Raw genomic sequence first — 22,050 nt, forward strand, 5'->3', positions numbered from 1 at the left:
TGAGCCTAGCAACACATACAGTCCCACCCCACATAGATCGAATAGAGTTTCTATAGTCATTATATCTATTTTTGTAGTTGCTTTCACACCAAATGGAGCGGCAAGTTCAAATCAAAAGCCACATTGAATTGAATTACTTCGTGTTTGATTAGTACGCATTTACTTTTGTAATTTTCGGGTTGTGTGCAAAACACCAAGGAAAACAACCCAATTAGATGGGATTCTCTATTTATATGGATGAAAACGCATAAGGCTTCCACTTCAGTGGCATAGCAGCATATAATTGAGTGCATTTACAAGGCTGTTCTTAAAATAATGTAAAGGAGTTTAATATTCCGTGTTATTCATTATCGATTTCACTTCAATGTTTTAACTTCCAGCAAGCAATCCATTTTCTTTACCTACGATAAGATTATTAATTTGACATTTACATCAATAAAATGAGGTGCAATTGTAGGAGATTTCGAGGAAAACGAACATGCTTTTCAGCTTTTGAGTTTCCTTAATTGCGACTTAAATTATTTAGTACTTTGTTGTTCAAACCCAGCTGAATTGTAACAGCACCACGTGATTTTAAGTGCCATAAAGTATACGTTATAGGGAAATTATTGAATACATTTTATTGATTAGAAAACTTTGTTCCTCTCTAGTTTTAAAGTTTGTTATAAGTTTTAAATTGTTTAGGTTTTACTAGTTCTGCAATATTGATAGGAACCTATTTTTTTTTCAGCTTTATCAGAACATTTATAATTCAATGTCTTAATAATTTCTGTCGAGTCAAAATAGTGGTCAAGATGGATGATAAAAATGCAGTCAAACAGCTTTTTTACTGCATAACAGTTCATTATCAATTTTAAATCATCTTCTATTGAAAATGATGAGACATTTAACTTTATTATGTTATATGTTAGTGTCTTCTTGTTCTAAGAAGTGTGGTCTTACTATTATGTCACTACATACAGTTTTTGAAGATGGTTCCGTAGTATGTTATGACCTTGGTTAAGGTACAAAAATTGACTATTTATCGCAGAATGTGAGAATTTTAGTTTACTGCGTTAACTGCTCCAGTTTTTGGTGATGATCTATCCATCCACTGTATAGTGTCAGCAGTGTAGCACTAAATTCTACATATAAAATTAATAAATAAAAACATAATAATGGATATGGACGATATACAAGATTAGGCCTAAAATAAATATGGCGACTTCATTATTATTGCTAACAACAAGCTAAAAATTAATGGCACTATTATTATTCTGAACATCTGGGCAAAATGCGAATACACGTGAACGGATCATTATATTGATACGAGTTTCTAGGTATTGTTCAGTCTAGTTTGAAATGTTGATAAACTGACAAATTTGGTATGAAATGTGTTCGTTTTTCAGAATGAAAACGTTTTCTGCATAAGTTTAATCACAATTATCAGAGAGAATAATGATTCTAAAAATACTGTCTAAATTGATGCAGTTAGGCTTACTATGTTGCGTGCGCCGTTGTCAAATTTCGTTTTTCTAGTTAATGGCATATTGAATTTCTGCAGTTTAAAAATGTCCTAAAGTGTTCTTCAACCATACAGAAACATAAGAAAAACGAAAGTTCACACCAATTTTGACAGTATTTTCAGAATCAACTCTGTCAATCTTATCACTGATTTAAAATTTTTATAAACGTAGTCTTGCAATGAAAAAATACGTATATGAGGGTTTATCAAATTTATTTTGGTTTCTCTGTATCGACGGAACAGTACCGATTTTTTACTCCGATTCATACTCGGATTATTTTCAAGAGGACCAAAACTTTTGTTCCATTTAACCAATGTTGTACCTTCAACAATGTTTAACAATCTCAGATGTACACCATGTAAACCCTTTTAATTGGGACACTCTATATATTAGCGATGAACAGTAATTGTAGTATACAATATACGTCAATATACGTGTATATACCTCTTGTATACTACAAAAGCCCTCTTTTTTGGCCCGCTATGCAATGCTTTGTCATTATTTTTTCATTCAGGATCAGTTTACTGTTGTATTAGTGTCGAAAATGGTTGAAAAATAATAAATTTTTCTGTATTTTGTATTTGTGTATGCATTTGTTATTTTAGACAACTCATCAAAGAAAAATAATAATAATTATTCCTGTTGTTATAAGAAAAAAATATTGGTAACGTTATTTAGTACAATATTTTAAAGATAACCCAATTTGTTATTTACTTTTTTTGATTGTATTTCGGTTTTAACAATTTCAAATAAGCTTTTTGTTTTCTTATGCGTACATTAAGTTGAAATGAGTATAATTAGAAGGAAATTCAATGAAAATCCACCATTTTCAAGCATAGAAACCGAAACTTCTTTATAGAATAATGAATTTGAGGAAACTTGTTTCTACCGGCGTTCTATTTTTATAAACATAATTGGTTCTCTATTTTGTTGAACGGGGATATTACGGAAGGTTTTATAACCTGCTTTATAAGATTGCTCCCACTCTGTAAAATTACGGCGAAGTAATATCGTTTCTGTTGGTTTTTTTGTTAAAAAAATACTTAGTGTGGAAAGGTTTAAAACTTCTCTACTTAATTGTTTTTCGTCCGTTTTGTACTATTTTACTTATTGGATTGGAATTGAAAAATACAACTTTTTTTTAAAAACTATGTACTATCAATAATTTCTTTCTTTTGATATAAAATCAGATTGAATATAAATGTTAAAAACTTAGTTGAAAATAGTGCAAAATTCCATTTTCCCAACAAACCATTTTTATATATAAACATTTTGTCAAATTAAAAAGAGTGTTAAACGAAGGGTACGAGGCGATTAATTTTTTATTATAAGAAATATTTTTTTTTATTATATTCAAAATTACATAAATGACTGAGGTATTACTTTTCAAATTAGAAATATTACAAAAATTATTGACAACATTGCATAACCCACAACAAAAATAGAAAAGAAGTGTCAAAAGTCAAGAAATTCAAATAGGACATTCTGTACCTATATTTTTAGATCAGTTGATTGTGCACACAGTGATTCAAAAAACGCTATAGAAAAAGTGTCTCGTTTACCAGATATTTGAGGTCAAATTTGGTCTTAGCTCCATGAAGGAATATGTGAGTGACGTTTCTGGGTTCAAACTGTCAAAAGTTACGAAATTCAAATGGTACACCCTGTGTATTTTTAGATTAGTGGATTGCGGACACTCACAGTAGAAAAAGTGTTTCCAATTTCAGATTAAAGTTGGCATTCGCTTTGTGAAGAAATTACCTAATAAACCACAATTACCTTCTGATATTATTACAAATACAGATAAAATTGCAAAAATTACTTCCGGAGTAACAAAAATTACAGAAATCATTTTTCAGTCATCATTTATTTTCTCTACAAGAAAATGCCTACTAAAAATTGAAAATTTCTATGTTCGAAAATCCTAAAATATTGAACTTTGAGGACAACGACTTGCTCTATGTCAAAATGTTTTGGGTAAAATAATTTGTGTGTTGTTTTGTTTTTTTAAATACGGTGTGATATTTCACTCAATTCCTACTAACTTCGTTAATTTTGATCTTCCAGCAAGTTAAAATTTGTTGACCTTTAGTTAAGTAAAATATCATAATTACAATATACTTAATAGTATATTGGTGTATTTTTAATAGTTTTTACCAACGACGTTTATTGTTTTGACTTTTATATGGCAAAAATTGTCGTTTAGATTATCACTCTGTACAAGCCATTTTGCCCTAAGTTATCGCATTACTGACATATTAAGCTTTGATCGTTATTTTCACGACAATGGCGCACGTTAGATGGGTCATTCGTCATTATTGTCTTTATTATAACAAATCTTTCTTATAATCAATAGAACTATCCTAAAATGCAATAAAATACAGTGTGAGTGCTTTATTTAAAAAAAAAATACTTACCACTTTACAATTTTCTGCGACACCCTGTATAATCTTGACTGATTTTAAATTGTGCCTGAATTATCCATATTGTCAAACTTTTATTTCCACTTCTATGGGCCACTATTGGTATTTTCCAAACCAGTTAAGAGGTTGGTTGACAAACGTTGTAACATTCGGCAACATGTTGAGATCTTAAGACACAGTTGCCAAATCTCGTTTAGTTTCTAAAATATCGACACTAAATTCAATTTTTTAAATACGGACTTTTTCTAGTTAAAGTCCATAAAGTAGTAAGTATTTTTTCTGGTTATTTGAATTAAATGCATATTTTATCCTAATTTCACTCATGTATCACATGTGTCACACGTACAGACATTTTGTTACAGAAATCCATCATCAGGATTTGTTGTCTAATTTATGAAAGAAAATTAGGCATGCTTCCAAATTGTAATTATTTCGCTTTTAATGAGATGATTTTTTTAAGTATTACAATGTTGTTTATGTATTTTCGGTTAACGATAAATAAAAGTCATATTTTCAAAAACCTCATTGTCGAGAATATTTTTTTCAAATTTTCACAACCTGTCTAATTTTCTATAAACCATGAGGCACTCAAACAAACATTTTTTTATGGGAATTTATTTGTACTTATCATGTAGTGATGCAGTTTTCCGATTATATCTTGGGACATACTGTAAAGTCAGTTATTTTTTCTAGACTGTACCGGATATTTCTGTTATACCAGACCAACGGTTGAAGATGATATACTGTTCTCGCGGAGTGAGTTTACCCGTGCGTCACAAAGGCTACGTCATTTATAATCATATGAATCAAATCAAGTTTTCGTAAACAAACCTGTTGTGTTCATATTATAGAAAAGGGCGTGTCTAAAGCTTCGTCACGTTTAAAATTTTGCGTGTATTGTCAGTCAGAAAGTAGAGATCTTTGGCTGCAAATTTGCACTAAAACAACCTTATACCAAAGCAAATCAAAAATATCTTGACCGAAATAACATTTTTTATTTATGAGAAGTCACCGTTTGGATCATAGAATTCCGTCTAAATTTGAAACCTAATTTATTTACCAAAATTCGCAGAGATGTATCACCAATATGTAGTATTTCTTTAACTTTAAGCTCTTGATTTAGGTTCTGGATGGTTACATGTTTCTCTAAAATAAATACAAATTAAAAATTTAATAAGACATTCTGAGTGATGCTGTAGTATCTCATATCTCATTTTCAGGTTGCAATCCACTAATTTTATTTTAAACCCGCTGGAAAACATTTTAGACGATTATTTTATTTTTTCTATGAGTTTATTATTAATATGTTTGAAGAAATTTTTATGAAAAATCTATAATGCAACCCAAAAATCTCAGTCTCTGGAAACAATGAAAGGTTAATAGATGTTTCTTACAAAAGTAGATATATTTTACTATTATTAACATACTATCGTTGTACATATCATATAATGTATTTCGAACATCCATTTTAATGCTTTCAGATAAATCAGTGGTCTTGACCCATCGATAACGCCTCGATTTAGGTTTTCTAGGTGAGGAAATCATAAGATTACTTGCTTGCTTTTCTCGAATCGAATAAACAGTTTTGCGGAAAATTTTCAAAGCAGCTGCAACCTTCTAGTATCAAAAAATACATCAGTAAGAATATGTAAGGTCTTAAAATTTCTTATTTTCTTCCTGAACAGATGATAAAGCTTCTAAAGGTCCTCCATTAGTTTTTTCCAATTCAAAATATTCACAAAGGTTAAGAATTAAGAACTGCTGGGCTTGTCTGTAGAGAATTTTTCCAGGCTTTTCTAAAAAAATACTGTAATAGTAAGTAATTCCGAATTTATGAAAAACCAAATGGCTAAATAAAAATCATAATAGACACTCCCACTTTTTTTTCAAAACAGGTTAGTAATTGTGCCAATTTTGGTTAGATCGTGACAGCCGACATAAAAAAAATAAAAATATTAATAATAATATTATGAAAGTACTTACAGTATGTTAAAAGCGTAGAAACAATAGCTCTTAAAAGTACTGTGGTGGTGTGGTAAATAGAAAACTTTATAAATGATTAACAACACAAAGAAACGGAAAAGAATTAATAGTAAACAAATCAAATAAATTTCGATGGTTGTCAAACTGACAATGACTGAAATAGAAGCGCTAATCAGTAAATGTTTTTTTTTGGAAGACATTCACTTAGATATTTACCCTTTCTGAAAGTGAACAATAGACAAGGATGAAGTCAATAATGCATGTCTACTTCTAAATCACAGGGGGATGACGCACGGGTAAACTCAGACCGCGAGAACAGTATACTGTTGACTATCAATTTGTCAATTTATCGCAGTTATTATAATACGTTAATAGAATTTTCGAAAATTATAAAAAAAAGTATGTTTCCGCCCGGGATCGAACCGGGGACCTTCCGCGTGTTAGGCGGATGTGATAACCACTACACCACGGAAACTTATGCACTGAATCAGCTAATTGGGTTGATCAACAGGATCACCAATCTTGTATTTCATAATTATTATTAAAATTTACGTTCTAATTACTCATTAAGATATTTAAGCAAACACAGCCTTCACTTGACCGATTTGAACAGTGCCAAAATAGTGTTAGCTTTAATCTGGCTGGTTTAAAACATTGAATCAATATAAAACACACCCGAACAAACGCATAATTTATGGGATGGTTTTAAAAGCCTAGACTCGTTTGCATATTATGTATTCGTTCAACTATATGCATGTATGCCCATCGTGAATCGTGACCCCAAAAAAGGCAGGCGCCAACACCACTTTCGCTTAATCAAAATAAATTTCTTCCTGGTTAAACAGCCATATTTTAATATTTACTCTGCGCAGTTATAAAACGATAAAACCTTAAAATAAACAAAACTTTATTACATATTTTATATCTTCATACAGGGTGTAACCGAAAGCCAATTTGAAGCAAACAAAATATGAGTTTCATACTGTATATAGTGTGTTTCATATTTTAATTTGAACCATGGTGTTCGATATACAGAATGTCAAAGTTTAAGTAAAACTGTTACTTGTTTCAAATAGCTTCTTAATCATAAATTAACTCGGTATTACTCAGTAGTTTTATATTGAGGAGTTTTTTGGAGTAAAGGGCGCTTGCTTTCATGGCTCAACACCTTTTCTAAATAATGCCTGATAACTGAATTTTTATGGTGGCGGTTAGTATTGATTTGTAAACCAATGCAGCCAAGGTATGCTAAATAAAATGGAATGTTTTCTTTAGTAATTAGCATTAAAAGACGCAAAGTTCTTCGGTCAGGTCATATTGAAACTGTATGAGTATTCAATCAGATTTACAGTCTAAGCTAAAACCGGGGCACAGTACAATACGTACATGCACTAGATGTTTGCATTTGATTTTGTGAAAATCTATAACACATTCAAGTCATTTGACATGAATTGCACAACAATAGAAATAATAAAACAGAGAATATTTGTTTTACAACTGCTTATTCATACTAAGAAGATGATGTGAAATGAAAGAATGGCTCATCTCTGAATTTATATTGCTGCCCAAGAAACAAGGGGCAAAGAAATGCGGAGAATACAGAACCATAAGCTTAATTAATTATTTACTAAAGCTTTTCCTTAAGGTTATCCATCGCAGAATTTGGCTTCATGGAAGGAGTTGGAACAAGAGAAGAAGCACTGTTTAGTATACAAGTATTATTCCCACGGTGTAGGGACATGAATTGCGACATTTATACCTGCTTTGTGGACTACCAAAAGGCGTTTGACAAACTCCAACACCAGAAGATAATACAAGTGCTGAAAGGCACCGGAATGGATGATAAAGACCTCAGAATTATACAAAACCTGTACCGGAACCAGACAGCCAGCATAAAAATCAATGCTGGAGATGAAACAACAGAGGCAGTTAACATTCTGCGGGGCGTACGACAAAGGGTGTATCATCACCCTTCTGATATTCAATCTGTATTCAGAAGAGATATTTAGAGAGGCTTTGGAAAACGATGATAATGGAATTCTTGTAAACGGTGAACTTCTGAATAATATCCGATATGCAGATGATACCGTCATATTTGCAGATAGTATAGAAGGTCTACAACAGGTATTGAACAAAGTAAATGAAGTAAGTGAAAGATATGGGCTAAAAATGAACATCAACAAAACGAAATTCATGGTCATAAGTAAAGAAAAGAAAGAAAATTGCCAACTATTTATTAAAAATATACCAATAGAACGGGTATTCAAACTTGTCTACCTGGGAACCTTAGTAAACGAACAGTGGAACCACTCACAAGAGATCAGATGTAGAATAAAAAAAGCAAGAGATGCCTTCATCAAAATGTCTAAGCTGCAATTCATCAATTCTAGTTCAAATAAGACGACGGTTTACCAACGTTTTCCAATAATTTTTAGAACAAAATTGGTCAAATTAGGACAATGAAAAACGAGAGTGTAACCTAAATGCTGTTGATTTTTTCTAGAGTTTCAGCTATAATAATTGTTTAGTAATCGTAGGCAATAAGTACATTTTCTTAATTATTTTCAAAGGCAGTCATAATTCCAGTGGTGACGAGTGGCAAAAGTCATGACAAAAATTCGATCATATTTTCTTTATTTTTAACATTAAAACACTGCTCTATAGTAAAAAAAAACTGAATTTTACACATCAGAAACCTTACCACCGCTTTTACATATAATGTTTTTTTGGGAAAATTACTGGTTTAGCAATCAATAAACAAGAAAATATAAAACAGTTTGTAAATCCCTCCTATTAATCAAAAAATTGTTTTTAAAGAAATAACATTGAATAAACTGTAATAAAATTGATGTTTCGATCTTTAACCGTTTAACAAATAATAAAATAAACTAATATTATTTGCTATTTTAAAAATATGAAATATTTCAACAATAATACTTTTAATTGAGTTTCCAATTGAAAAAAAACTCAGGAAGCAATGTTTCTGTGACAATATTTTACCATAATAAAATATTTTACAATAAATATTTAGACGAAAAAAAATTATGAATATTGTGATTAGTTTGATTCGTTTCTTTGGTTTATCTACGTTCATCCGAACTACGAAATACGTATTTATTGAGTTTTTGTAAAATAAGAAAGATGTGAAGTCAAACATATTTTAAAAATATCCAAATTGAGCATTCTGTAGAAGTCTTCTATGATTCAATGTATTTTATTTTATTCGAACTGTTACTTACAGTTACTTATACGAAAGATGAATGGTTTTTCTTCTAATTTGAACATTTTATTAGTTAAGTTGACAACGTCGTCATGTACTACAAAACTAAAAGTTCATCCATCTTAAAAAATTTTACGAGGAATCCAAATATGCAAAAAATACAGGAAGTTCCATTAGTCAACCAGATGATGATGTACAATTTTTGTATAAAAATTTTTTTGAAAAATGGAAGATAACAACAATCTATGGTGGGTATTGCTAATACTGTCTATCAAACACTTTCGGCTGGGTTCTGGTAAACTATAGGTAGGTACTAAGCACAAGGTTTCAGTTGCATATAATAGCACTTCCACATGCATTAACTGCAATTCATAAATTTCTACTTAGGAATATTTCGCAAAATGCTGATGACAGACATGCCAACGGCCCCGATTAACCGAAATGAAACTGCAAAAGTGCAAAAACCTTGGATTCCAGCCAGCTGGAATTCGCTTCCTATTACTTCCACAAAGCGGAGCGAATCAGACACCTGAACTAGCGTATTTCGAGCCAACACCCCTGAAAATAATCTTTTGCTGCTTTTAATTATACGGTAAAGCCTTTCCCTCTCTAGCATCATATTCGTGCGGTAATATACCGCTTGAGCGGTAAGTACAGTTTGCGGAATTACTCATTGAACATCCCGCCGATCCGATCTAAATCCCTCGGATTAAAACTGAAAAAAACTTTCCTTTTTTAACACGCCAATCAGCGTTGAATCATTACGTTAAACGTTGTAATCAGGGAGTGGTAAGAACAAGGATAAGGAAATCTGACGGTTATTATGTTTTATTAAAGCTGATTGCAATTAATAAAATGAAAGTGAACCAGCTTTGCTGAATGAATTAACAGCTTTGACTCGGTCAACTATAAAACGTAATAGAAAACAAGAGGATTTCGTAATAGTCAGCTAGGATGTCTTCATTTTGTTACAAAAATGTAACAACTGTAATGAGTGATTACTTATGATAATTACTATAATGCTTAGTTTACAAACCTTCTTTCTGCTTTAACTGACAGAGGGTTAGAGATGACAAAATTATGGATTTAAACATATCTGGATGTAACTCTCAGAAAAAGTAAAAATACAACGTGGTGTAAGGCAAATATGTTTACTATCGCCGCTATTATTTAAGCTTTATTCAAATCATTCAGAGAAAATGGTAATTGAGTTATTTTAGTTATAGCTGCAAGAATAACCAAAACTAAAACTATTTTTATTACATTTTCTGTGTTTCCACCACTTTGCAGAGAGCACTCATTAACAATATGCAGACGACACCATACTTATTGCCGAAACAATAGTAGATTTATAGAGCTTGGTTGATCAAGTAGGGACGAGCATCGAGGAGAGTGGACTAATCTCGAATATCATAAAGGTCAAGTCTGTAAATAAAGCTGATAATTACACTGAAGAAATTAAAATAAGAATTGGGCACGTCAGAATCATCTTTAACAGAATGAGAAATGTGTTATGCAGTAGAGATCTTAACTTACAACTTACAACAACCGAGTCAGAATATTGAGATGCTACGTTTTTTCATTGTTGTTATATGGGATGGAGTTCTTGACGCCAAAGAAGAATATTAGTGATCGACTGGAAGCATTTGAGATGTGGTCATATAAAAGTATCTTAAGAATAAATTGGGTAGACATGGTAACAAATAAGGAACTACTGGGAAGAGTGGGAATGAAATGGTACAACTTTAGTTCCATTGAGTTGTTTAGAGCTGCAACATCTAAAGTGGTAATAGACATGATGATAGCCTCTAACCTTCTGGGAGGAGATGGCCCTTGAAGAAGAAGATGGTGCAGAGTTAAAAAATAATGCTTATACCAGACCAAACCAATCCATTATCAAGATTTCAAAAAAACCCTTATTACGAAAGAACAAAAAGTTTTACTGAAATCATCAGGAATATTAGAACAAACACGTCGAGAAAGTTTTGAATTACTGGAGTCGTTAAACTAAAGCCATGTGGAAGAAATTTTATGATCCCTGACACTTTTAAAGTACAAGCTATATTCACATTACAACAAACTGATAAAACTACTAATTTCTTCTCAAAACTGATGGTTAAGATCTAGAGTATCTCTTCTCAAAACTCTTCAGTTAGTCTTTTTACTTTGCAACTTTGCACTAATACATTAACACATTTCACTAACTAATTTACTATTTTTTTGTTGGATATGTCTAGAATTTGTATGACTGTCTTTAGTGAATTTGTGTATCTACTTCATTAAACACGATTTGTTTGGTGATGAGCAGTCTTCAATCCAATTTTAATGTTTCCCTTATTCCTACATTTTTATTATTAAATACATTTCCAGATTGTTGTTGTATGGTTTCATTTAGTCGACAAAAGCAATATGAATTCGAATTTTGAGTCTTTTTTTATAATTATCTCTGAGAGCAAACGAGGCATTAGAATATTCATTATAATAACACATCTCATTGATAAGTTACAATAGTACAATTGGTAATAAGAACAAGCTTCATCAAGAAACCCTATTGACTTATTACCATCGATTGCCTTTAACAAGCTCGTCCTGTCCATCCTTTTACTGTTGGTATTCTGAAACTTTACCTTTGTTAACATATTTCAAGATTTAGTTTTGCAGTTTACTAAAATGAAACCTTCAACAATTGAAATAAGTTAGTAATTTTCTATTGTCTAAAAATTAGCTTGCGGCAGATATATCAGTACCACTACTGGTAGAATCTTGTGGAGAAATATACCCCAAAGATATCAATTTACTAGAGTTTTCAGGGTAAAAAAAGAACAACTTTTACAATTTTATGTCATTTATTTTAGTAGATATGTTTATTTTTCGTTTAATGTATAAATTTGGTTAAAAGATGCACGAGAATGCAGTGATTTTTTAAATTATGTAAATATAAGCAGCTCATTTTATATTTATAAACTATTTTCTCTATTTTCTTAAGTAATTTTGTTCCGTACTTTTACTGTTTTATGCATCATTAACTCAAGTAATAAAGTTTTATTGTTTAGTGCTTATAAGCATACAATCATGTAGAATGTTAATGCCCTTAAATTTAGTAAACTTAAAAAAACATCTCGATGCATTGCACAGGTAACAAAGGTTTCATAAACTCGAATGATTCATTGTTTAAAAAAGGCTTTGGCTAACATTTAAGAAACGTAACAATGAAACGGTTTGGTTTACGTCAAACTTGAATAAAAGGTTACTTTAGTGTTCTTATTTTAATTTAATAGATGTTTTGAAAATTTTGAAAATGTCCAACAAAATTAGATTAATTTTCAAATTTTTGCACGATCAAGAATAACAGAAAAACGTGTAGATCAAAAAACATGGATGATGGAATTGTGTTTTTTTTTTTGTTAGGAGCAAATTCATTTTTCCTTATGTTAAGGTTAAAAATTTTTATTTCCTGACGTTTTTGCCCTTTAAAATGTTCCAATAAAGTGCTCTTTTAAGGGCAATACATTCCACAGCGATATAAACCGGCATTTATGGCCGTAAGGCATTACTTTTGCGGCAAGAAGAACAGATCTTCTTGATTCACGTTGAGAAATAGCTTAATAGCGTTGTAAAGAATATGCAGTTAATTCTATTAGAGTTTTCAGTGCAAATATGTCAAGATTAGGTTTCTTTTATCCACAGTAATTAAGAGACGATGTTATTTTCGATGATTTCTATTTATTCACGCATTCAGCAAGATGATGAACCTTGTGCAGGATGCAGACCAAATACTACGGGACATTTTTTGCAAAAAATTCAACCATATGACATTCCAAAAAGTTAAAAATTTTTTAAATATGTAGACACTTTTGAAGACATCATACCAAAAACACAGTTTCCTTCTTTTAAATTATCATCCTTCCATTGTAATATGTTATTCTAAACAATCTTATCATCCTTATATTATAAGTTAGTTTGATGATAAATTACAGTTATTGTTAGTTTTCAAATTGTTTAAAATTAATTCTTGCTATAATAATTATTATTTCAGTTGATACGGTGCACAGTGGATCGATATAACAAAATATGAACATTCGCTGTTGTCTTAAAACTACTTGTATAAGTCTGATTTGAACGATTTCGTGATTTGGAGTGCTTTCCAAGAAAAAACCAAATTGAATTGTAAAACACCACTCTGGAAACAAAAAGGAAAACAGTTAAATTCGAAACTAACTCTCTGCCAATTGTGACTGCGTTTACCTAGTTCTAAATGGGTCTAAACCCAATCCACAGGATGCATAAAGTTATTCTTAACATTTTTGGTATTTGCTCACTTCTAAGTGGGTGTGAATCTAGTCCATTGGATGCAGAAAGTTTTTGTGAACATTTTTGATATCTGGCAAAATTTCTGTAACCGTTTTCCAGAGATTCGACATTTGTTACTTTTTTTTTGGAAATGGTATCAAGATTTTGATAATTCTGTATCTCAGCTATTTTTACGGTTTCAGCGAATGTAAAAAGCTTAAACTGTTTGCCTTCAAGTGCTCTGTCACAATGCACATCGTGCTAACCGCAATACGTCTAAACATACACAGGGTGTCAAAAAAAGAAAAACACTCAAATTTGAAATTAATGTTCTGCCTGATGAGACTGCGTTTACCTGCTCTAAGTGGGTCTAAACCCAATCCACAGGATGCAAAAGTTTGTCATTTTACCACTTTCGTACGAAATGATAATTATGTAAAACATAACAGCTGGCAATAATTAAACAAAACACACAATAATAAAACAGAAATGAAAAAGCCTAACGTAAAGATTTTACAGAATTCCTCTTTTTAATTTGAAATTTTGATAAGTTGCTTCTAAAATAGTCTTCTTTCATATGAACATTCTCCTTTTGATATCAGTTTTCAACGCCCTATTGGTTAACGTATTCTGAAACATTTTTGGTTGTGTTTCTGTTTGTCTCACTTTATTTTTATCACAACACACTATAATCTCAATTTTTACCAATTGCAGTAAGAATTTTCTTATCTTTTTTATTAACTTACCGTTCATATTGATGCTGGGTTTATCCCTAAGATTTTACTAATCATCTGTAAAATTCATTTTTTGTTTTATCTCAAATTAATGCGTGCACGCTATACAATAACTCCTGATAATACGACTTATCTTCGTAGATGAGACATTACCCTCGTACGTTGTGTTTAATAAATAAATTGCAGCCATCACGATGATAAACAGTACCAACACATAGACTGTAAAACAGTAAAAGTATACCGATTGCATATTCTTAGATTACAAGCTCCGTTGCAATAACAACGAGCTTGTGCAATAATTAACTATCGAAAACACAATGCGAGGTCGTTAATTTCATATAACGGCCTGGTCAGTGATAAATTTCATTTTACGCTCTTTACTTGTCAGCGATATTGACACAAATTTTATTGAAATTCGCTGTTTAAACTAATAGAACTCAGGCCCAGTTTATGATTATGCAAACAATGCACCGTATTGTCGTGTGAAGCGCTTTTTAATAATGGAAGTTAATTAAACCTTTAATTGTTTTGCGAATGTGATGAAGGCCAGTTTGGGTTGAACCAGTAATTAACCAATCCCTGCACTTTTATACTGGGCAAATGTTGAGGAATAGGTCAATAAAATTACGCAAGACGAATCGGTGGTAAATACTGGAATACGATACAGTTTGCGTCAGATAAAATTGTACCCCAATTATTGACAATAATCTAACTTGATCATATTTGTTATACTATAATTAGTTTAAGGTTAACATTGATTTTTCTTATTAAAATAAGAAGCAATAATAATTTATTAACTGTTATTTATGATCAGAGCTTCTTGAGCACCATGGCAAACTCCTAATGTTGTTGTCTTGCAGCCAATTATTTACTATTCTAGACCATGACCTGAGCAATCTTGTTGAAACAAGTACATAATGATTTTTTTTCCAAGATTCCAGCATTAACAGAAGGAATTCATCCATTTTCCAAGACGGTAATGTATTTTTTGCTGTTCAAAGCTCCATCAATTCCAACATAATACACATAAAGCTGATCCAGCCCCACACATTTAAGGAGAATCGTCCACTACATTTTTCTTCAAACATGGTATGTGGAGGCCTGCAAACTCGAATTCTTCTATTAAAGGTTGATTGGAACACCTTTTCATCAGAAATTATGACATTGACCCAGAAATCGTCTTCTTGTGGTAAAAATTGCTATGCATATCCCATTCTCTGTTCTTTGTCATTTTCGGTCAAAAACGGCTTTAAAGCAGCTGCCTTGTTTTTTAAGAGTTTTGTCTTATTTGAGCAGTTCTAGATGAAGCTAGAAAATTGGCCATGTTTTCAGCAGATACGGCTGTCTCAAATGTCCAGTGAAACCGGAAAACGTTTTGTTCTTGTTCTTCTGTAGTTTTTCTATTTCCTAAACCAGTACCCCTTCAATTGTATGCTGTTGATGCCATTTTGTGCCTGTGGGGTTTTCAATGACCACATCTATCATCATCATCATTTGGTTCGGAAGTGTTAAATAAAATGTACTAAACCATGGATTTGGAAATACTGGGAATGTAAAACATACGTTTTATTTACTGTTCTATTGTGTAAATATGTATCATAATGGATATATTTGCCTAACAAGTGAGGAAAGTGATGTTTTTTCGTATCTAACTGCAGTTTGACAAACGGAAATGGAGTTTCAAATATTATCAATTACAGATCATTTTAAAGAGTTCTACAACAATCTATAAAGGTCTATCCATTTTTTTCTTCAAATTGTAGTTTTCAAACCTCCATAAGCAAGAAAACATCGATTTTGAAAAGTTTGTATTCTAGAGGAACTACCGAACCAAATTTGAACACTAAGAATTTAGATTTTTTCAAATGTTGAAGCTAAAAGATGGTGTTAGAATTCATTAACGACGATCCCAAAATCAGTGCAACAATATTGTCTGATAACTCTCACAACCAAAGTGCATCAAATTCCTTCAAAATAATTGTTTGCTATACCTTTATCATATGAAGTAGTAAATGAATACATTGAATGAAGAGTGCATTACCTTATCAGCAAAATAACCAGATTAGAGAAACAAAAAAATAACCACATACGTTTGTTATCATTTATCAGGGTATGGAAGAAAATTTTATGAACAGAAAAATCGTGAAAAAACGTGTGTATAATAGGTTCACAAACTTCTTGGTCGAATCCTATACCCTTTGGCCACCCAGTTCACCAGACATTAGTCCATCAGATTTCATGCTTTGGAGCCACTTGAGAAAAAGATTAGTTTATTCTAATCCTTCTTGAATTCCTTTCTCTCCTTTGTTAATTTGATAGATATAATATATGATGATTATCAGATATGATCATTTAAGTAAGGTGCGTCATACATCACACAACAGCTGCTATCTTACCTTATTGTGTTGCTTTATCAACACTGTAAATAATGATAACAGTACCGGGTGTTTAAATTTGTTATTGTTATAGGTGTGACGGGTCCGCATGGCCCGCGGTGTCCCCCGAACGCCGTCTGCCATCCGTCACTCCGCCCGCCGCCATGGTGAAAACGTTCCAGGCCTATTTGCCGCCCCAGTGCCACCGCACTTACTCTTGCATACACTGTCGGGCGCATCTGGCCAATCACGATGAGCTCATCTCGAAGGTAAGCTACTTTAAGAACAAAGCTAAGATTTTGATAGGGTAGTTTACTCGTATGTGGCATTGTCCTGAAATTAGTGTAGTATACAGTGTTTTTTTTATTTCTGAACGTACGGTCAAATGTAATGTTAGTTTTCCTATGTTCAGTTTCAAAAAAGGTCATCTTAATACAGGGTAATAAGTAACAAGCTTCTTACTATCAAACGTAAGCAACTTCAAATTTGGTAGGAAACTTCAGATTCAGGAGAAAGACTGCTATAGTTTGTGCTGTAAATCACAAAACCTAATTATTTCAAATAGCTAGTTTCACTTGCCTCCTCATGGACTAATCAAATAAACTTCATTCTAATAAATCATAGATACAGAAATAGTCTACAAGAAGTAGGCATACGCCGCAGTCCACATAAACAGCGACAACCTGGTAGTTGGCAACTTTGATACGTTGGTAAAACTGAATATTCTTCAAAGACCTTCTGCTACTTCCGTCGAATTTCACAACCTGAAGAATCCTGCCACGCTTGAAAGAGCCAAAATACGTACATGAATAATGGAATGAAATACATAGTATACTGAGCAACACAGAAAGACAAGAAATTGGAACCAAGAACGAGAAAATCTTGGATGGCGAACAACATATTGCAAATGATAAAAGAAGAAAACATAGGAATACAGAGGCAGAGAAATCAACAGGAACATCCATGGTGTTAGAAGGGCCCAAAAACAATGACTGATTGAACAGTGTGAAGAAATCGAGATGATCAGTTTGCTGTCCATAAGAAAATAAAAGAAGTGATATGGCCAAACAGAAAATCTAATACGTGTGCCTTCCTTGAGGATATTAATGGGACAGTTGTAATTACGAAGGATCTCAAGATACACTGGAAATCTTACATAAGGCAGTTGTTCAAAAGCGTGGAACCACTTTGAATTGACCAGAGACTTGTACAGCCTTCTTAAAATACTGAAATAGGGAAGTTATAAATAAAAATAAAGAACAGCAAAAACGGAAAGTCTTATGGACCCGATCAAGTGCACATAAAGATAATAAAAAATAAACATAGTTTTGGTGGAATCATCAGGTTACTCCTCGTAATTAATGTAAGTGAAAACCATCAGCGCAAACTGACCATTACAATTTTGATAATAATATTGAATTAGCATGTCGGAAATATACACACACCATTTGGATGGTATCTACTTGTCCATCTACGGGTTTTCGAGTATATTAAATAGCCATTAAGAACAAGTTATATGAATATAATGTGTTATTGTGTCCAAAACTTGCATAGTAGTTTAGTCACGCTGCATGGAAAATTTATATGAAAAAGCATTATTGTAACATGATTTTATCTTCTATCTTCAAAAAGTGACCCATGGTTGTACACAAGGTACCTGATTCTCTTAATTAATGAAATGTACTGATGGGAAAATACAGTTAAAAAAAAAATTAAATCACAAACATGTTGGTTTTCCAAATTCTCTTCCTTTTTAATTTGTCTCCTGTTCAAGATTTGATCCCTTGATCTTTACCGTTGACGAAACCAGTTTGTTCCTGTAGGAATTGCCATTCCAGAAAACATCCAAGGCGTTGAAGTAAAATTGTTCATTAATTTGCTTGGATGTAAGTGCAATGGTTCTATACTTACTGCATTTTTGACTGAACCCTTTTTTATGCAGAGTGATAAAGGTAGATATGCACCAATCATTTGGCCAAGGCCCTGCTTTCTATATGTTATTACATATCCTTCACAAGAGTTGTCTTCCAATGTTTTAGCATTTCTGCGTTTATATTATCATCGCCTGTGCTTCTGTTAAATAGTCCTGTTGTATTTCGTCTTTTAAAATGTCAGGTTCCTGTGCCACGTCTGATTGAAGTTCTTCCTCAGGGCCTACATCCTCTTTGTAGAGGTTTTCACATTATGGTCGCCATACTTCAAGGACTCCACCTATTTCTCTGATAATTTTATCATTAACCATTAAGGTTTAAACTCGGTGTTGATTTCCTTGAAATTTTGGAAAAATCGCGCGTTTCTCTGGTGTTGTGGTTTCTTTCTATTTCTTGGCAAGTCTTTAGTAGTAGATGTTTATTTTTCTCCTCAGTAAACTCAGTCGTTGGATCACTCTATTCAGTTCCCGGTATTTGATTCTTTGCTATTTATACTTGTTTTTCTAAGGATCGTTCTTTCACCACATCCTACGTAATTTCAGTCATCCATTTTTTTACATTCTTGATGTTCTGTTGAACTATTTCTTCTTTTATCTCGACCAAAGTCCTTTTAAGTAATTAATATCCCTTCTTGGCATTTAAAATGCAGCCCGAATAAAGTTAGTAAACATTGATGAAAGCTTGGTAGCTTAGAAGTTTTTTCTTTAACCATCCAATACCGCAACACCCCATAATTTCGTACTTAACCCTATAGGTAACATTATCGCGTGTAAACATCACTACTTCACACTATATCCCCTAAGGATGTCTAGGAACTTATCGCCGTTAAATTAACAAAACATTCGTTATGTAATCAACGTAGCTTGATCCAATTTCAGCAGGGAAAGTTCATCAATAATTTCCAATTAAGCTCGGATCGTCTTGCATTAACAACAAACCCACGACTGCGGGTTTTCTTGGATGAAAAATTCCGAAAAGACTTAATTCCTTCATTCTCTCCATTAATTCTCTGATTAGTAGTGTTTAATGATGCCGTTCGGTCTGGAAGGTTTTTAGTCAACTTTTGCGTTTTAATTGAGAGAGAGGGGCTCGAAATAAATTATTTCGACTTCCTCGTACTGGCGCCCACTCGAATGCTATTTTTGCCAACCGAAAACGTTAACCTATAGACACCCGAAAGAATGTTGAGATCGTTACATTCGTTATCGACTCTTTTATTAAAACCCGGTAAATTTTCCATTTCCACGAACTTTACCGCGCACATTTACAATGAAGTTAGTAAGCCAAATATGTTTAACATGTTTTTCTTTTTTGTTTTAGTCATTCCAAGGCTCTCAGGGTCGAGCGTATTTATTCAATTCTGTGTAAGTATGCGTCTGTATTTATATGGCTTAAGTGGCGGGGTAGACAATAATGCACTATGCATCAAAGGAAATAATTATATTACACATACATCATATATTTCAATTATGTATTACTGAAGAGGTTTTCGATTTGCTTGTCTCTGCCGTATATTGCTACATGTGCATACTTTAGTGACAAAGTAAATCTCTTCAGTAATAATTGGCGGGTGCAAGTTAAAAGGTCATACATTTAAATGTTTTATATAAAATCATTTGAGATGAGAGATGATCATCAAGATGAGATTTGGAAAATTATGGATTTACTTTTTTTTTTTAAAGTTTGGGGCATTTAGTAGGAGCATGAATAAATAATATTTGATGTAGGTAACTAACCTAACCTAACCAATATGTCAAAATCAAAATAAGAATGAACATAGTCCTTTGTTTGACTAAATAATTTTGAGTTAAAATAAACTACTCACGGAAAAGATCGATACAGCATGATATTTGGGAATTTATAACAGACTGTATCTCCAGAATGCCTCAGCCCAATTTAATGAATGAAAGAGGTTTGAAAAGACCGTTTTTTCATAGAATTAAAGCCAGGAATTCATTTTGACTTACAGTGATTTCTTCACCGATATACAAGGTAAAGAAAAAGATGTTGCAACTTTCTTGAATTTCAACCCAGTGCATTTGATAGTTGGGATAATTTTAGAACATTCTTCCTTATGTCATTCCATGGGGTTGGTTGATATGTGGGGACATTTTTGGGGGTTTTTAAATTTTTAGGCTACAAAAGGAATTACAGGGTGTTTTCTAAAATAACGCAAATTTTTTATGGAGAAGTTTAATTTGTAATAACATTTTAAATATGAGTCTTTTTATTAAAATGATCTTCAATAATTCTGCAGTACAGGTTACAACGTGTAAATTTTGTCCATTTCATTTTTTCCATTTGCACAACAATAAACAAATATATTGTTGATATACAGAATAGTGTTTTGAAAACACCCCGTAATCCTTTTTGAAATATCAACCAAACTCATGTGATAATGGAATTTGACTGTGAGTCAAAATGAATTCCTGGCTCTACAAAACCGGTCTTTTAAAACATTTTTTATTCATTAAATTCAATTGAGGCTTTTTGGAGTTACAGTCCGTTAAAAATGCCAAAAACTGTACCGATTTTACGAACATAAAAACTGACATATGACATGAAAAGAGAATGATTGAGCTCCCAAGTTTCTTTAATCACGTGATGGTCAACTTTCGAGAATAGATATTTTGTTAGCTATGGAAATCAGAGATAACTAGAATTATTATACCAAAAGAAAAAACCAAACAATAAAAAAATCAATTATTGTAAATATTAATCACAGTACATAATTCTACAGTTTACAACATTATTCCCGAATCTGTCTTGCTGTTGGTTGAATTTGTTGCAAAGGCTGATTTGGCACTGTTTGCTGACAGAAATGCGTTCAATTAGGTTATCAACCCGTGTTCTTTTATTTTCAACAAATTGGCTGCAGACTTGGCAATAAGGGTAGCAGACTTTCGATGGCAATGTCCTGTGAATAATCCTGGTTTTCTAAGCCGAGTAATTCAGCAATTTCCTTTAGTAATTGGCCTGTTTTTGTCTCCTATTAATACCTACTGGTTGTATACCTCATTTTCCATGGGAGTAGCTAATGAAAAATCTGTTATTTTCCATTTTTTTTCTTAGTAAATAAACTTATAATAATGATATTAATTTTTTTGTTTTTAATTTTGGAATGTTAACTCAAAAACGCAAGTCAAACTAGGTATTACTTCTTCATTTCAAAGAAACGGTAATTCCATCTTTCGACAAGCGTGTGCTACTCCTACAATAAGATTTGCTGGCAATATCAGAATTATAATCCAAGTTTTTATGTCAAAAAGGGGTGAAATAGTTTAGGCCTACCTTAGCTAATAGCCACTTAGAAATATTTGCCTCTCTCAAAAATTCTCTTATGTTTTCTTCAATAAAGACATTGTATTTTTGAAAAAGTCCTTTTTTTTCAACCTTTTTGTCAGCTAAATCACACATCAACTTGTATTTTTCGTGGATAAAAGTGAGAAACTTAACAGCCTCTTCGATATCGCAAAATTAAACCTGATTAAAAAAAAATTTACTTTAGATGTAACTTTAGTATTATTAAAAAAGTAAATTTTGTGTATCTTAAAAACGAAGAGTGTTTAGGCGTATCTTGAATTAAGCT

At 32.1% G+C, this 22,050-nt stretch overlaps 1 protein-coding gene, 1 long non-coding RNA gene and 1 other non-coding gene across 8 annotated transcripts in view; 1 reads left to right on the forward strand and 2 right to left on the reverse strand.

Annotated features, from left to right (window-relative positions):
• Ypel (Yippee-like) overlaps positions 1 to 22,050 on the forward strand; it is a 75,380-nt gene that overhangs the window by 36,403 nt on the left and 16,927 nt on the right. For all 6 annotated transcript variants that reach the window (XR_014179936.1, XR_014179944.1, XR_014179950.1 and 3 more), the window contains 2 exons: positions 16,625 to 16,799; positions 19,782 to 19,825. Coding sequence is in view for 3 of the 6 variants with exons in the window: in XM_081990915.1 (XP_081847041.1) it covers positions 16,625 to 16,799; positions 19,782 to 19,825 (219 nt within the window). In the remaining 3 variants the exon portion in view is untranslated. The remainder of the gene's footprint in view (positions 1 to 16,624; positions 16,800 to 19,781; positions 19,826 to 22,050) is intronic.
• Positions 5,311 to 6,240, reverse strand: LOC145730383 (uncharacterized). The gene is made up of 2 exons (XR_014178612.1): positions 5,912 to 6,240; positions 5,311 to 5,724 (listed from the first exon to the last, which is right to left on the reverse strand). It is a non-coding gene; the product is annotated as an uncharacterized LOC145730383 (long non-coding RNA).
• Positions 6,314 to 6,386, reverse strand: TRNAV-AAC (transfer RNA valine (anticodon AAC)). Its single transcript has one exon. It is a non-coding gene; the product is annotated as a tRNA-Val (tRNA).

Source organism: Ips typographus, linkage group LG1, assembly GCF_016097725.1.
Source record: "Ips typographus isolate SLU linkage group LG1, UJ_Ityp_2.0, whole genome shotgun sequence".
Classification (NCBI taxonomy): domain Eukaryota; kingdom Metazoa; phylum Arthropoda; class Insecta; order Coleoptera; family Curculionidae; genus Ips; species Ips typographus.